This window comes from Hippopotamus amphibius, chromosome 10 (assembly GCF_030028045.1).
Source record: "Hippopotamus amphibius kiboko isolate mHipAmp2 chromosome 10, mHipAmp2.hap2, whole genome shotgun sequence".
Classification (NCBI taxonomy): Eukaryota; Metazoa; Chordata; class Mammalia; order Artiodactyla; family Hippopotamidae; genus Hippopotamus; species Hippopotamus amphibius.
The window spans coordinates 20,704,781-20,722,925 of record NC_080195.1 but is presented as its reverse complement, the minus strand read 5'-3'; the positions used below and the strand labels follow the sequence as shown (position 1 = coordinate 20,722,925).

General features: G+C 37.6%; 1 protein-coding gene across 5 annotated transcripts in view; it reads right to left on the bottom strand.

The window, feature by feature from the left end:
* DLC1 (DLC1 Rho GTPase activating protein) overlaps window positions 1–18,145 on the bottom strand; it is a 394,094-nt gene that overhangs the window by 180,491 nt on the left and 195,458 nt on the right. The window contains exon 6 of one of the 5 annotated variants that reach the window (XM_057696390.1): window positions 13,522–13,547. The exons of the other annotated variants lie outside the window; for them this stretch is intronic. Coding sequence (XP_057552373.1) covers window positions 13,543–13,547 — 5 coding nt within the window. The 3' untranslated portion in view covers window positions 13,522–13,542. Of the gene's footprint in view, window positions 1–13,521; window positions 13,548–18,145 lie in introns of those variants that run through there. 5 annotated transcript variants of the gene reach the window in all.

The following is an 18,145-nucleotide window of genomic DNA, read 5'->3' as shown; positions in this document are numbered from 1 at the left end:
TAATCTATAGATCCAACACAGAACCAATAAAAATTCCATTAGGTTTTTTTTTTTAACTTGACAAGTTGACTCTAAAACTTATTTGCAAATACAGAGGACTAAATGAACTGAAAAGATTTTGAAAAGGAAGAGCAATTTTAGAGCATTTACATTACCTGATTTCAACACTTATTATAAATCTACAGTAATCAAGGAGGCGTAATACTGATTTAAGGATAGACATGCAGACCAATGGAACAAAATAAAGATTCCAGAAATAGGTCCATACTACACATTCAGTTGATTTTTTTTTTTTTTGCAATCTTTATTGGAGTATAATAGCTTTACACTGTTGTGCCAGTTTCCGCTGTGGAACAAAGCAAATCAACTGTATTTATACATATATCCCCATATCCCCTCTCTCTTGAGCCTCCCTCCGGAGCCTCCCTCCCACCCTCCCTATCCCACCCCTCTAGGTCATCAGCAATCATCGAGTTGATCTCCCTGTGTTAGGCACTTGATTTTTGATAAAGATGCCAAGGTAAGCCAATGGGGTAGGATAATCTTTTTCAACAAATGTTGCTGGGACAACTGGGTAACCATATGGGAAAAAATGAACCTCCACCCTCATCTCACACCTTAAACAAGCATTACCTCTAAATGGACCATGAACCAGAAACCTAAACATAAAAGCAACATTCTAAGACTTGTAGGGGAAAGTGACTTAAGTGACTTTTGTGACTTTAAGTTAGGCAAAGCTTTCTTAGGTTTCAGTAAACATGAATCATAAAAACAAAGAAAAGAGAGAGAAAGAGAGAACAAAAACCTCTGAGTTTTTGATAAATAATGTTTATACAATATGTATATGAGATATAAATAGCATCTTTTTCCATTTATAGGTAATTCTACAAAAGGCATGACTATAGTGACAGAGACAGGCTTGCCAGAGTTTAGGAATGGGGGTGAAGGTGGGGTGAGATTCACTATAAAGTGCATGAGGGATTTTTTGTGCAGCTTAATGAAAGTAAGCAATTCAAAGCAAACTGGAAAACAGGAAAATAGCTGCAACATAAGTAACCAATAGGGTGTTACTATCTATAATAAATAAAGCACTTCTACAAATCAAAAAGAGCAAAAAAGAAACAACCCAACTGAAAAAAACCAGTGGATTTTATGAACAAGCATTTTGCAGAATATATGGAGGTGACAGAATTGGAAAATAGAAACTCAGTATTCGAATTTTGATATTACTGAAAATTCTCTGCCAAAAGCAAATCATCAGAACTCTGAATTCTCTGAAAATCAGATACACACCTTCACAGAGAGGTGGGGAGGAAGCTGCTGCTTAGAAAATGATCACTGACTTGGAGTATGTACATACAGAAACAACATTCCAGTGCTGTGTTATTAGATCCAATTATATGAGAGAGCTATAATAAGGCACTTCAGGTGTTAATAATAAAATGGATTTGAATAGTATCATGAAAGACTTATTCTATGCTGAATAAGTATTATTATCATTTCATGCAATGTTATTTGTATTGGCATGTTAGTAACCAAAACAATAAAAACATTTCAATTCAGTAATGATAGGTTATTACTGAATTGCATTATTATATTAGAATATGTTACTTGTGTGACTATATATTCCTTTTCAGGACACCTAATGTAACCTTTAAATATGCTTATTTAAGTGAGCAGGCATTTTTCTAACAACAGAAGCAAAAGAGCATACAATTTTTACAGTTTCTTCCTGATAAAAAGATGGGCCAAAAATCTCTTCCCAAATATTTTAAACAAGAAAAAAGAAAAAAAGGAAAAAAGTGAAACTCTTTCTCTTTTGACTGACAAAAAGCTAAAGAAAGACAAGTCAGGAGAAGAAAGTAAAAAAGAAAAGCCTTGAAAAAGAAAAAAAAAATAGCAGAATTAGGGGAGATGAATATAGAAGTTATTTGCATAAATTAAGCTGTACAGGAAATGACAGTCTGCAAACTTCACTGAAAAAGGGCATCTGTGGTGAAGGTTGAGTCTGCTCCCCACTGAAGGAAAAAAATAAGATGGTGAAGGGCAGTGGTTTTTTAACAAGTTCTTCTTTTGGACAAATTCCTTTTCTTTTGCTTGTTCTTGCACTGCTTCCCTAAACTTGAATTGGAGACTTGGGAAGTTCTGACCCTAATTTTCCCTCACACTCAATGTTGCCTTGGGTTTCTTGGTCTCTGAGACTATTCAATGTGTGGCCAATGGTTGGTCGGGGTCTGGAAGACAATCAGAGATGAGCAGGGAAATCAAGAGGAAGCATTTAGTAGTAGTTTGACAGAATAATTCTATGTGTTTTGAATCTAATGATAACACACTTTGGCTTCTATTTTTTTCTGTTTTGTGGGGGTTTTTTTCTCTCAATTTTATTTTTCAGCATTCTATGTGTCCATGAGAGACTGAAAAAAGAAGTTGGTTTAGGAAACTCTGCTCTCAATGTATGTATAACATATCTAGAGAAAATGATTGCTTGAGTACTTCAAGGGGTGGTACTTTAGCTCTCTTGTATCTACAAGGAGAGAAAAGGTAAAACACTGTTTTGTGGAGTGTTTAATCAGCCTCTGAATTAAACAATTGTTGCTATTTGCACATTTCTTGCTATTTGTTATTTACAAACAAAGCAACATAGAAAGCATTGTTAAAATCTCAAATTGGAAATTGAAAAAAAATACGTGAAAGGAAATGGAAGTATTTTCTGCCTTCGGAATTTCGTGCACAATAAGTAGATAGACGTCTTGCCACCAAGACGACAGAACATCGGTGATGCAAGAACATTCAAAACTGAAATATTCTGAAGGAATACAAAGGATGGATGGTGGCAGGAAATAGATCAGGCGATTTTGTCATTTAAGTGCAAGATACGATTGTTTTAAAATAAGCCTCCTTTTAATCTAGCTAGTTTTTAAGAAGTGGCTAGCATTTCTTAGGAGAATGATTTGCTCTAAAATCTTTAGAAGCAGCTCTTTTCTTTTTTAAAATTAATTAATTAATTATTTCATTCTTGGCTGCATTGAGTCTTTGTTGCTGCGCAGGGCTTTCTCCAGTTGTGGCAAGCAGGGGCTACTCTTCATTGCGGTGCGTGGGCTTCTCATTGTGGTGGCTTCTCTTATTGTGGAGCACGGGCTCTAGGCACACGGGCTTCAGTAGCTGTGGCACATGGGCTCAATAGTTGTGGCTTGCGCAGGCTCGAGCGCAGGCTCAGTAGTTGTGGCAAACAGGCTTAGTTGCTCCACAGCATGTGGGATCTTCCTGGACCAGGGCTCGAACACGTGTCCCCTGCAGGGGCAGGCGGATTCTTAACCACTGCACCACCAGGGAAGCCCACCTCTTTTCTTTAGTGCTCTAAATTCATATGTTATCTCTTTCTTATCTTAATGGTGTCACTTGTTATTTATTATCATGAGCAATGGTTGAATTATAATAAAGGAGAACTCAAGTTTTAAAAGTGTATCATCAAAACAGAAACATAACTCAAAAAGCTTCTGACTTTTTTTCTAACCTCTTCACTAAATCTCCTGTGATGTTTACATACGAAAAGTCCTATATTAATATTGACTATAGTTGCTATCTAATGAGTTTTTGGTATTGTAGCAGATCATTAAAAACCATTTCTGTCTCTTTTCCCAAACTACTTAATAAAGAGTTAAGAATAAGGATGCCACTGATTAATTTTAAAATATTTACTATTCTTAGTGAAAATCATACTTACTCTCTAAGGCCTGTTGGAGTCTGGACTCAACCCATTTTTCCAATCTTCTCTCCTTCCAAACACAAAGTCGGTGCTCCAGCTGGCTGGGCTGCACCATTGCATCACTCTGCCTTGTGCATTCCCACTAGCCTAACTTTGCCAACACTGTTTTCCTTGCCTAGAAATGTCTCAGATCTTCCTTTCCAGTTTTTCACAGCTTTCTGTTCCCCCAGATCCTCTCTGGATCACTCCAGCCCAGGTGACCTCTCTCAGCTAAATGTCTAGAATCTCTTGACTATCTTACCACATAGCCATTGCTACTTATCTTGCCCAGCAGGTTGGAAGAATTTCCAAGCAATGTGTGCTCAAGGTCCAGAACAAGGAAATCCTGAGCCAACTAAACAGAAGAGGCAGGAAAAGCAAGACATAGCGACATCAATTGTTCCCACTCCTTCCCCTCTTGATGCCTGGCCCTCAGCTTTTTGGTAGAGGGAAGAGAGAGAAAGAGCATGAGGATGGGCTGACATGTGGCTGGACTTGGATTAACCTGGAGTAGGGATAACAGGTTCCACTGAGGGGAGGCTAAAGACCTTGGACTTACTAAAGAATTGTAATATTTATTATCAGTTGTCAGCAATATATGGTAGTGATCTTTCAGTGTCACTTGGGCTGTTTCTAGGATTCCAAAATTGCAAATAAGGTATGTTTGTTTGTGTCATTCCTCTATTTTTTTCCTTCATTCCTGAGATCGCTTCCTTTTCCCTAAGTCATCCAGGGCTTCTCTCACCTGACTGTCCAGAGTTGCCACTGCATAGTGTACTCCTTCACCTCCAAATAACCCCCATCTCATGAGGCTGGGATTCCTGTTATGGGGTGCTTGATAATATTTGCTGGGCGATTCCTAGATGAAGGTTAGCCCTGGGAGAGGATGCAGGGGGTGTAGGGCTGTAGAGAAATTTATACCTAAAATAAGAACCTGGTCCAGATAAACATCTCATTATTGAATGTGAGTGGTGGAACAACCAGGGCCTCCAGCTCCTCATTGCAGAGTCTCTGTTCTTTTTTTCTCCTCCTATCATGTCTGCATCTGGAATTATTTCCATTGCTTTAAAATGCTGTTATTTTTATTTGATGAGGCAATGAGTAGGCTGGCTAATGGCAAATATGTGAAACTATATGACATAATAGGGCATCTCTGATTATTTTGCTTGTTCACTCAACTTTTCATATGTGTGTATCTTTTCTCTCACCTTGATCATAAGCTCTCTGAGGGTAGTGTCTTAAGCAATTTTATAAGCCCAGCACACTGTTGGGTAAAATTAAATATTCAGAAATATTTCTGGTTATATTTATAATAAAATTTGACCTTTCTCTAGTCTTTCAGTGTCATGATAATTTTCTTAAGCCTTAGGGTTTATTATGGAGTACAGACTTTGAAGTACATAATGAAATTTATATGCACATGGAAGAAGAATAAATGGGAAACTTTCACTCACATTAAGCAAGGATCCTTAAAATGTACTGTGAATAAGAATTCCCTGGAGAATAGATAACATTTAAGGTTCTTGGGCCTAAGAAATTCTGATTCAGGAAACATGGAGGAATCCAGGAATCTGTGTTTTAAAACAAATATTCTAGAAAAATTTGAGGCACTTTTTAACAGATTTTACATTAAGAGAGTATGCTTTTATTTTCAATTAAAAATTCCATTTTTCTTTCAAGCAGAAAATGTATAAATGTTCTTTATGTGTAAGACATTGAAAGATAGATCAGACATGGATTTTATTATATAATATGAAAAAAGAGCCTTAATAATCATAAAAAAAGGCATAAAAGGATAAAAACCTTATGGGAACTTCAAATATAGTATTGAGAGTTCCAGGAAAAAGAGTTCATTTCAGAGCAGTGGCAATTTTGGAAGCCTTCAAAGAGGAGGTATACGTGGAAACTTGGAGATAGCATGAAAGCGAATTTTAGGAGAAGGTAACAGTATCAGCAAAGACACTGAAGTAGAAGGTGCAGGACATGGAGAGTGTGGGCATTCCCATGATGGAGTCTCAGGGGCAGCTAGAAATGAGGTGGATAGTTTGGCTGAGTAACTAGGGTTGGAGATTGTGTAGACACATCTGTATTTGGATGAGACTCCTAAGAGAAAGTGCAAGGACAGACAAGAAAAGAAAACCCAAACATCAATGCTGTATAACTTATTTAAGGCTTAGGAGAGGATTCAGTGAGACAAAGATTCAATCATAAATATTATTTGTTAATTATATTAAATATGATATAAATGAATTCTATGATACAAATATGTAATTTTATGTCTATGTGCTCTATGACATTAACATCTATTATTTGAAGTAAACAAATTAAGACTCAAATTGGAAGATTAACACCAATATTTAATCTATTAAAATAAAAATCAAAGCACTGTCTACCTAATGTATTTCTAAAATATAATTCCATAGAATTGACCAGATACTTATATATTTTTTTATTATCTATATCACTTACATAGACACTTAAAGAAATATAAACCAGGCTAAATTCTAGAGAATCACAAAAAACATTATGAGGGATTCCTTTGTCTCCTTCCTCTTAAAAACAAAACAAAACAAAACAAAACCCAAACCTGAAACCCCTAAGGGTTAAATAATTTCACTAAAGAAAACAGAAAGGAGATAAGCTGAAGTCATGGGAAATGGTAGAGAAAGAGCAAGAGGCTGGAAACCTACCACAGATGGAGCAAAGATTTTCCAGATGTGGAATTCTTCCTATGCATCTGTGCTGTCAGCCTGGCTCACTTAAGTTCTACCAGGAAAAAAAAAAATGCAACTATGGCTTCCTTCTAACTTCTATCTGTAATCTAACTAAACCTCCTTTGTTGAAATTTTATATTTTGCTTCCTCTAGGAAAAAGTCTTGCTATCTGTAATCTGCAGTTACTTTTTAAAAACTGGCTTCCATTCCATGGGAGCGCCTTTGGAACGCCTGAAGCTATTTGCCTGTGTGCCGGAATATCTCCATTGCGAAAGACGTTTCTAACATCTCTTTGTCACAGTCCTTGTGTCCACATCACAGAAGGCCAGGGGGCTGACTGCATGTGAGGATGGCGGGGTCACTGCTCTGTTTATGCTCTGTTTATGCTCCCATCTGGGAGCATGGCTCCTGATCAGCTGCAGAGCGATGAGTGCCATCTCAGAGTCAGGGTCACACGTTAGACCAAGATGACTTCTTTTTTTTTTTTTTAAGGCCCTCAAATTTGGTGCTCAAAATACTACAAAACAATGAAAGTTTCAAGATATAATAAATAAGCCGGCGTCTCAATTTATCAATGTCACAAAATAAGAAAACCCTTATATCCTCTTTCTGGTCACCTGGCTGAGCTTCGTTTTGCACAGATGAAAGCTACTGTTTTCATCATTGCAGCAGGAAGGCAGTCACTGGTGGTCTACGGGAAAAAAAGTCATAGAAATGCCCCCACATCCCACAAACATATGTGATTTTTTAAAATTAAAAAATATTAAGTCATAAAATACAGGTAAGTCTAGTAGAATTCAGATTTTTTTCTTTTAAAGACCATTTATTTCTTTAAATGTGTCACTGTCTCACTCCCTGATTGTTTGTTTGTATTCTTCCCTCTTTTGGTTTTACACTAACCCCTATTATTTAATATCTTACTGATTATATTTAGTGGATGAGGGAATGTGATGGTAGTCTACTGAAAATATGAAATGGCTGAGGGCAACAGTACTTGACTCAAACAAATTGCAATGCAAATTAAAAACCAAATGGTATGGTCAGGATGATAAGTGATTTTAAAAGGAGATAATTTATTTGGTCAAGGGGAAAAAGAAAAGCAGTCCATGAGTCTTATAAATACAAGATATGATGGTACTGATGTGGTTGAGGGCAGTTGAAAGAGGAGAGACATGTTCTATGGGTTGTAAGGTAATTACAAAATAGTGATACAGTTCTGTGGCCTAAAAAGGCAGTATAACTGTGAAAAATTATAATTTTATTGAATAGTCACTATATATGTAGTTCTTGCTAGATCTTTTAGAGTAAAATAAACTATAAACAGGAGACCAAAATATGCCATGGTTCTTCACTGTAGCTGCTTATAACATATTTTGAAGGCTTTATATATATATGAAGCAGAAAATAATGTAAGACAGGTAAAATTAAATGACAGATCATTTTTCATACTAATTATATTCAATAGGAATTTGGAGAAGGATGCATAATCATCTGAGTGCAAGGAACTCTTTCATGTTAGGTCTAACTAAAAGCCTGAGGCGTGAGGATACAGAGATACCCTGCAGATGTGGGGCGGGGACCTCCTAAGAGTCGGAGCTGACACCTAGGGAGTCATCCGGATAGAAGTAGCTACCTTTTCCATCTCTTTCTGTAGTTTGCATGGTCTCTAACCTTTCTTTCTTGGTTCGGTTGCCCCATTATCCTGCTCCTCTTTGCAGAATGGTTTCGCCTGTGACTCCACCTCATACTATATGTGATCTTTCAACCAAAGCACCTGTTGCAGGTTGACTGAGTCTGTCTGGCTCATAATATGAAGGACGGGGAGAGGGAGAGAGAAGGAAGAGGAGGAGGAGGGAAAGAGAGAGAGAAAGAGACTGTCCACCAGTCAAGCCACTCAATGCTTCTCTAGCCTTGAGTCACATGTGCCCCCTCACCCCACCCGCCTGCCCCCCGTCCAATGGACTCTGGCCATGGGTGAGTCCTGGGGGGGTCACAGTGCACATTAGCTGCCCCTTTCCAGGACGGAAGGTAAGATGAGCAGTGAAATCTGTCAGAGTCAAAGGAAGAGTTCATGGAAGAGCAGAGTAATTGAGGAGGCTTTGGGCAAAAAGTGGCCCTCAAGCGAATCCCTGAAGGAAGTGTGTGATTTGGAGAAAACAATAATAGAAGAGTATTTGGGGGATGGTAAACTTTAGAAGCAAAGGCATAAGAACAGAAATATGTAAATCATATAAACTATATGAATTATTACAGTTTTACTAATTTTGGTCATAGTTTTATTAGAACACTCAGGAGTGGAAGGAATGGTGCTGTTAGGCAGGAAGAGGTGGAAAAAGCACCAGCTTTGGAGCAAGAGAGTCATGTACTGTGGAGCTTAGTGTGTACTAAAGATAATGTAGAGGAAGCATCTCTCTCAGAGACGGCAAGGTAGGAGCACAATAAATAACAGCTGTTGACAACATATTTAGTAGTAGTATTTTTCTTTTGAAAACTTGGAGAATTTCAAAGGAGAGAAATGAAGAAATCATGATCAATGGCTAAGAGAAGAGAGTCACTTAAAGGAAGAGAGTTACTTTTGCCTAAAGAAGAAATGATAAAAGTTAATTTAAGTGGAGTGTGTAATATATTTTATGATCAATGAGTTTAAAAAGTTTTACACTAAAAATGTGTTAAATAAGCTCCTTTAACTGTGGTATATCCAAACAATGCAATATGAATTCAGTACTTAAAAGAAATAAGCTATTATATCATGAAAAGATATTGAGGAACTGTAAATGCACATTTGTAAGTGAAAGAAGCCAATGTGAAAAGCCCACATGCTGTACCATTAAAGCATCACACAGAATAGTTTTCCTGCCCTAAAAATCCTCTGTGTTTCATTGATTCATGCCTCCCTTTCCCTAACCCCTGGCAAATCCTGATCTTTTTACTGTGTCCATAGTTTGCTTTAAAAGAATGTCATATACTTTGAACTGTACTTTTCCACTCACTTTTTCTGTGAACTGAAAATTGCTCTAAAAAATAAAGTCTTTTAATTGAGTAACTCCCTCTTCAGTGCAGGCTAAGTGCTTTTCCAAAGGACATTTACAAGACTGTTGGGAGGCAAGGCTGAGACAAACAACACACTCAATGGACCATGAAAATCCACATGTGATTAAGAATGTATCGTTTCAAAAAATATGAAATGTATCGTTTCAAAAAATATGAAATTATCATGAGCAGGAGTTGTCATAGAAGACTTCATGGTGAAGGTGGGACCCAAAGGTTAATTTCTGAAAGGGAAACAGGAAGAACAAAGGTCAAGTTATGCAGAAGCAAACTCAGGAGAAAAGCGAGGTTGCTACCATGGTTACAGCGGAAGGTTCATGCTAGGGGAGGATGGGAGATAAGGTTGGAAAGGAAGGGAAACCTTATCCTGATTAAGGAAAAATCTGTTCATCAGCCTGAGGAGTCTTGGCACTTAAACCACTACATATAGCACAGTGGTTAAGAGCATGCAGTCTAGCCTGTGTTGCTTGCTTTGAATCTTGCCTTGGCCATAGTGTGATTTTGGTTATTTTAGGAAACCTCTCTGAGTCTCAGCTTCCTCATCTCCATAATGTGTAAAATATTATGTTTACATTATATGATTGCTAGAGGATTAAATGAGTTCATATCTATAAAGTGCTTAGAAAAGTGCAGGCACAGAGTAAATGTTTGATATCATTATCCGTTCAACCATTCATTCGACAAACATTAAATCAAAAACCTCCTAAGAGGCTGGCACTACACAGGTGCAGGGAAAAATGGCTGCCTTTCAGGAAATCACAGCACAACAGGGAAAACATTTGGATAAATATATAGAAGACCACAGACTTAAAATTTTATCTATTTCCTTAAATCCATAGGAAAGAACTGATTTAACATTTATTTTAGGAAGAAGTTTATCACCATGATTAATAAAGTGTTATAGGTAATTATACTTCAAAAACAGACAAACAAACTCTTAGAAAAAGAGATCAGGTTTGTGTTACCAAGGGCAGGGAGGGGGAATTGGCTGAAGGTGGTCAAAAGGTACAAACTTCCAGTTATAAAATAAATAAATACTAGGGATGTAATGTACAACATGATTAATATAATTAACACTGCTGTGCATTTATATGAAAGTTGTCAAGAGAGTAAATGCTGAGTTCTCATCACAAAAATTCTTTCCTATTTATTTTGTATCTTTATGAGATGATGGATATTCACTAAATTTATTGTAATCATTTCATGATGTATCTATGTCAAATCATGCTGTACACAAACTTACACAGTGCTGTATGTCAATTATATCTCAATAAAACTGGAAGAAAAAAAGAAGCAGTTTATAACATTAGCAGTTGGGAGTCACTGGAATGTGTTTTCTGAGGACGCTCAATGGTTAGAAAAATTAAAAAACAAAAAGCAAAACTCCCATCTGGTGGGCAAGTGAGGGCTTTTGGTGACCATTTTGCTTAAACACTACTTGCAGAATTCTATAAGATCATTTCTACCTGATTACAGTAGTCAGGACAAAATAGCTTCTTTTTTTCTTTTAAACATCTTTTCTGTAAATTTATTTATTTATTTATTTATTTATTTATTTATTTTTATTTATTTATTTATTTTATTGGCCCTGTTGGGTCTTTTTTTGCTGTGCATGGGCTTTCTTTAGTTGCGGTGAGTGGGGGCTACTCTTTGTTGTGGTGCGTGGGCTCCTGATTGCCGTGGCTTTTCTTGTTGTGGAGCACTGGCTCTAGGCGCATGGGCTTCAGTAGTTGCAGCACATGGGCTCAACAGTTGTGGCTCTCGGGCTCTAAAGCGCAGGCTCAACAGTTGTGGTGCACGGGCTTAGTTGCTCTGTGGCATGTGGGATCTTCCTGGAGTAGGGATCGAACCTGTGTCCCCTGCATTGGCAGGTGGATTCTTAACCACTGTGCCACCTAGGAAGCTCCAAAATAGCTTCTTGTAATCATGATCCATTCTGAAATGGCCAGATTGGTGCTCTGGACAGCCTGCATACAACAATGTGGCCACCTGCCTTTTCTTGGGCATTGGTTAATTTGTTACGGCTGTTAATTACTGTCTCAGGTTTCCCATTTAGATAAACCATATCTCAAGATCATATTTTAATTCTAAAATAAAAATGTTTATGGATTCATCTGGAAGAGATATAGATCTCAAACTTTTGCCTATGCAAACACAAATCAACGCCCTTCAAACCAACGGAGGGTCAATAAGAGAAGAAAAATAGAGTCACATCAGCAGAATTTTAGGTCATTTCAGACTCAGACAAGTCAAAATAATACCTTGTTATAGGTGCTTTTCCAAAGTAAGTGCACCTCTCTAAAGAAATTAGAATTAATGTACAATTATCTTGTGGGTACATATTTGTGTGTATACTCAAACTATTACTAAAAGTAACGGAACTGCAACCTGGGGACTCTATAGAGGTAAATATTTGAAGGAATCTGATGATCTGATATGATCAGATATACTTTTCAAGCTAAATGAAAGTTGCATTGTTTTCTAAATAAAACTGAGAGAAAGAGGCCTTTTCATAAATTGTCTTTCTTCAGGGGAGATTGAAAATGACAAATTTTTCTACTGATTAAAGGTCACTGTCAATTAAGATATGGAAATACAGAACTACCTCATTACCCTGTACTGGTAGTTCACAGCCACTGTTTCAATGCTGACAGCCATTCTTTCAAGGGATAAAGGCGGGGAGCAAAATGTGCACAAGACTTTTCAGAGGAAGAAATTTCAAGCTTGTCAAATATTGTGAAAAGTTATGGTCATTGATAGGCTGGAGATTAACTAAGTGCCTGCATGAGTTGTTTGGTATGTCACATAAATGGATTGATTTAAAACTATTTCTTGAGCATCTGCTCTGTGCAAGATTGTATACCAAGTTATGGGGTGACAAAGATGAAATGTGGCGTTTATGTCTTTAAGGAGGCCACAGCCTGATATGGAAGAGAATTCATGAACAGAAATACATCATAGGAATCACTAAAGGCCGTAGAAACGTACAGCCACCTCTGGAGAACCACTCCAAGTGCAGGAGGCAATATTTGAAGTGCAACTTGTTAAAAGAAAAATTATTATGTACTTGTGTTGCTTGCAATATAATTGAGAAGAAAAGGAAATATGTTTGATTGGTTCTGGTGATACACTAGCTTTGTTTTACCTACTTGGTAATAAATGAAATACCAATAGAATGTTAAGAACTAGATTTAGAAAATCATCTGTATTGAAAAATATCCTATGAATTCAAGATCTTTGGCATTTAAGAATAGCTTACTTATATTTTTCCTGAATTCCTTGATAACCAAAAGCTAATGTGTTTCCTCTCAACAGCCCAGTCAGCCACAGCCAACTTTTCATGGGTTAGTTTACATTAGGTTTCAGAAAAACTGAGAGGTTATGTGTGGGCATACCCTAAATTCCTTTCTCATAAAAAAAGCAAGCGAGTAGAGACCTTAATAGTAAGCAAAGTGAAATAAGTGAGTATTTATAAGCCATTAGTAAAAAAATAATGAAATTCATTTTCTGAGAGTGAAAGGGAATAAAGAATTTGGAATGTTGGCCAAAGGCCAGCCTGGCCTGATAAAGACTTTTCAGATCCTGTCCAATCCTGTAAAACAGCTGGAGGTCTTTGCAGTTACAGAAGGGGCTTCACCTAGAATAGAATGGTAAGATTCTACATTTGGCTTCAGGAGTATTGTGCGTATAAAGTATTTGCTGATTTTTTAAACATGTCATTTATTCATTCATTTCCCAAACATCAAGCAACCACAGTAATGTCAGGCATTGGAAACAGAATTGAATGAAACAAAATCCCACCTTTCAATGTGCTTACAGCCTAGTGAGTGAGACAGCACTAAAAATGACCTCATCTGCACTAAAATGGAGACATAGAATAGAGCAGAGTCTTTCAAAGAACAACGCTGAAATACAGCAGTCCTAGTTTTGTGTTAGTTTTGTCTTCTCACCAAATCCTTTTGGATCTGTCGATACTGGAACATGACAGAGTGGAATAGATCACACTGGTAATTCTCTGAATCAAAGAAATGATGATCAGCCTAGAAAAGGAGAAATATCTTTGCATTTCAGTTTTTTTGTTTGTTGTTTTTGTTTATTTCTTTTGTGTTGTTTTGTTTTGGGGGGGTTGTTTGTTTGGTTTGGTTTGGTTTGGTCATCTACATTTCCCTTCTCAGTGGTCAAAAGCAGCCAAGAAAATTAATACCAAAAGGCACCAAGTCTGTGCTTTGTTATTTAGTATGTTTACAAGGAGCTTGGAATGAAATTATGAAAATCCTGTTTTCCCCCTCACATGTGTCACAAAGAAGCACTTGATTTCAATGTTCTGCCACAACACAAAGTTTGGGGAGACTATGAATCTGTTATATGCTTCTGAAAGCTATCTTTCACAAGTGTTTCAGGCTGTAATTATTCATTATCTTGATTTTTAACATTTTTCTGGCCAAAAAAATAACCTAAAGGCAGGAGAATAAACATTCTAAGAAAAATGACCAAGGAACGTAACCAAAGTTGGATTCTGAGTCATCTTTCTCAATGGTGCCCTTTACACACTTGTATGGGATAGATCCCCAAATAACATCATGAATTAATTACCCAGCTGAGGTATTTGGCCGTTGTGGGGGTAGGAGGCATAATGAAGGTGGGGCGGGGGGAGTCAAATAAAGCTTTAGAACCCTATTAACTCTCAATGATTAAGACTGAAGCCAAAGCATCTTTGTAATTATAATTAATTTGTTAACATGTATTTATAGAGCACCCCTATGTGCTAATAGCTGTTTTAATTACAGAGCATTCAAAGACAACATTCCTGACCTAGAAATGCTCACAGCCTACAGAAGAGAACATACAGCACAGCAATATGATAAGACTGTAATTGAAAACACAGAGTTTTCTAGGAGCACAGAAAAAACAAGGACTAACCCTGCCTGGGAAATAATTCACTAGGGACGTGTTATTGTTGGACAAGTAGAATTTTCAAGTCAGAAAAGGCAAAAAAAATTGCCATTTTTGGCTCATGATTGCGGTCTGTTTTCTGTGGGCTGCCATGTAGCCTGACAAAATTTGTGTTCTATGATTTAAATTTAGAATGAGATATTTGATATTACTCCCTAACACTACTTTTCAAATATGCTCAGAGAGTCACATTTTGGTGACTAAAATGCAATGCTAATTTTCTAATTTACGTGCTTCTAGGCAATACGGAACACATTCTAAATCATAAGCGTAGATATTTTTATCCCCCCTGTGATTAAATGACACTGTACTCATTTAGGATAAAGAAAAACATGATCCATATCTTCTCTTTTTCTTGAATAAGTCATTTCTCTCTTTCTTCCTCTATCTGTACCTATCATCTGTATTTTTAAAAAGGTAGTTGCAAGATCTATGTAGTAGAAAGATCCAAAGTTAGAAGGGGTTCTGTGGCTGTATGTTGTGGCTAAAGTTGGACAAACCAACCAACCAACAAACACAATGGAATAGAAAGAGGAGAAAATATTGGTACGTTTATCAGCGAGACTCTTAGCAGGAAACGGATGGTACCCTGGGTAAATTGACGGAAGTTTAGTAACAGAACTATTGATAAAGGTGTAGGGGAACCACTAGGCAAGAGGAGAGAATGGTTGTCAGAACCTGGAAACTTGGTGGAAAAGGCCAGCAGTGGCTCCTCGAGAAGCAGATGGGGGAGTAAACTACCCAATCTCAAGCCCTACTCTCCTCTCAACCGTCAGTCTCCTGCTAGAGCTCCTCACTGGTGCAACTGGAAGACAAAAAGGAGGGCAGCCGGTTGATTTTGCCCACACTGGTCCACCTCCGGGGCACAGAGCTGGGGAAAAGTAGGGCGAGGGTGGATCTGAGGGGTGAAATGGGCATATCCAGTACAACAGACCACATCCAGATTACAAATGGCCAGCTATGTCAAGCAGGAAAGTTTGATCTTATCCTGTAATCAGTGAGGAGGCAAAAAACCCCAAAAGTTGAAGTAGAAATTGATATGATCAGGTGATGCTTTTCAAAGATAACTTTGGTGACAGTGTAGAGAGTAAACTGGTATAATGATCGGTTAAGGCAGAGGGAAACCAGCTCTGGACACTGCTTCAAAGTCCAGTGCAAAGTGAGGCCTGCTTTGAAACAATGGCAGGGAGAATAGACACAGGATGATTAGATGGCAGTGTTGACAGGACTGTGCGCACGAGGTGACAGAGGTAGGATGGGAGCTGGGTAGACAGGATCCAATTACCCCAGGGTTTAGGGATGCAGGAGATAATGGAGTCCTAGGAAAATGGGACTCAGGGTATACATTTCTCAGGGACTAATCTTTTATGAAAATCGAAGATTATCTGTTCACTAGAGAGAATTTCACCTTAACAGAGCCTGGAATTTCTAAAGAGATGTTAACATACAGTGAAGTCTGCCTATACTATGATGAGCTCTGTCTGAATTAACTCACTCAGAGGCTTTTGGAGAAAGTGATCTCTTTCTTCCACATGGACAGCTGCTCAGCTGTTAATTGGTGCCCCAAGGAAGCGTTTAAGAACTCTCGGAGCAGACACAAGCAGAAGTAACACAGCTAGCTTCTATTTGGCTTGTACACGTGGTGGTTATAAGCACAACTCATTATCATAAGAAACAGCTACCATTTTTTAGAGCCCACTTTGTGCCAAGCATTGTTGCCTTACAAGAACAACATGGCAGCTTCTTTATTTATACTCCAGAACTGGGAAAATGAAGAGGTTAAATAACTCGCTCAAGGCCACATGGATAGGAAGCAGATGTGCTGGAACATATACCAATGGCATTGGGCCCACTCTATAGATTCTGGTGGCATAAGGGAAGTTAAATGAAATTATTCTGTGTTGGATACAATTACACATATTGATACTTGTGTGATTAATTCTGATTTTTTAAAACAAATTTATTGGACTCTCATATCTGGAGAATGCACATTCTGCTATATAATTTCTTGAGAACAATATTTTTATTTGATTATTTTCCTGGGAAGCTTTCTAAATAACCTGGGTTAAGAATCTTTCAATTGAGAAGAAGAAAAGGAGGATGCTGGCCCAATATAATATGCTCAACTAGAGTTTGAGTTCCTTCCAGGCAAGGACCATGCCTTGTTCATAATTGCTTCCTCAGTAAAACCTAGTATGATGCTTACTATATGTTGCTGTTCAATATGTATTCGTGGAATAAATGAACGGATGGGATGCTGTTTTCAAACAGTCTCCCCTTGAAGGGTTTTGTCATCCCAAGTTGGCATACGAGCAGCAGAATGATTCCACTAGGCTGAATTTAGATAGCAGCATGGATCAGAAGGGAAGATGGCTACTTAAAGCACACGCTGGGCTACCACACAACCGCAACTTGAGAATTGTTAATGGAATGCTCCCAAACTGATTTTGTTTAGAGCTTCACAAAGCCTGGTGGAGCTGGTTCCAGTTGGCTTGGATGAGAGGTCACACAGATTAAAATAGGTTTTCTTAATAAGAAACAATAGGCTACATTCATTTAGCAAAACAGAAAAGAAAGAAAAAAAAAAAAAAAAACCCGACAGGCCTGAGGGGTGGGAATGAAGCTTAATCCTATTTAAAGGCTCAATTAACCCCCAGAAGATTGAGTGGGTCCTCTGCATTCCCTGCCATTCCTCTCTCTAGCAGAGCTTAAAAATAGAGATTCATAAGCTGGAATAAAGAGATTCACATTTGTATATAAAACACTCAAAATACGGCACAATAAATTTTAGAAATAGAAGAAATTGATTAGACTGTCATGGGCCTTTAAAACTTTTTGAAACAAATCACATTCTTTTTTGAACTGGCAAATCTGTTACCAACTGACTAAAATATTCAAACATAAACCTTTATCTTGACATATAAATTCATTGATAAAAAAATCTTTTCTTTTCTTGTATTTACAATGCCAAACAAAATTGTATTTCCTCTTAAAATAATCAGTACATTCTCAAGAGATCTAATTTAAAATCCACTCTGGAGTAAATTTCAATCATTCTAATGTTTTAATACACAGAAGCCAGGTTCTGCTCAAATCAACCCATCCTGGGTTAAACATCTGAGTTGGGGCATTCAGGGGCCTGGTTAGGTCATGTATTTCAATTGGTGGCTCCTACCTTTCACAGATCATCTTGCAGAACCTCTGTGAATGGAATTTATCAACTTGTAAAATTTGTGCCCCAACAATATAGAAATGACCCAAGGAGATCATTAAAGAGTGACAATTAATTTCAGGTATTTGTTTTTGTTGCTGTTGAGGAAAATTTCCAGGATTATGATAAAAAGTGGTGGTTGCATTATATTTATGCTCTCTGTTTAATTAGCTCTTTGCCTTAATAAAAATATCTTTAAGAGAAACTTGATAACTGAAGAGCGTCTCCCTATCGTACTGACATCATTTTAGTGGCAGAGGTTGAAGTCTTTGCCTCTCCAGTCCCTCAAGCAATGGCATTTCCATCCCTCCTCCCCCTTCCCCTCCAGCCAAGAATTCCTATCCTAATTTTCTCCTTGGGGTATGAAAGAATTTGCTGATATTCTGGAATAAGATGACAACTTTGCTCTGTTACACACTTTGTTTAAATTGCAGCCAATCTTGCGAATTACAGAGAATGTCACAACCCAAGATA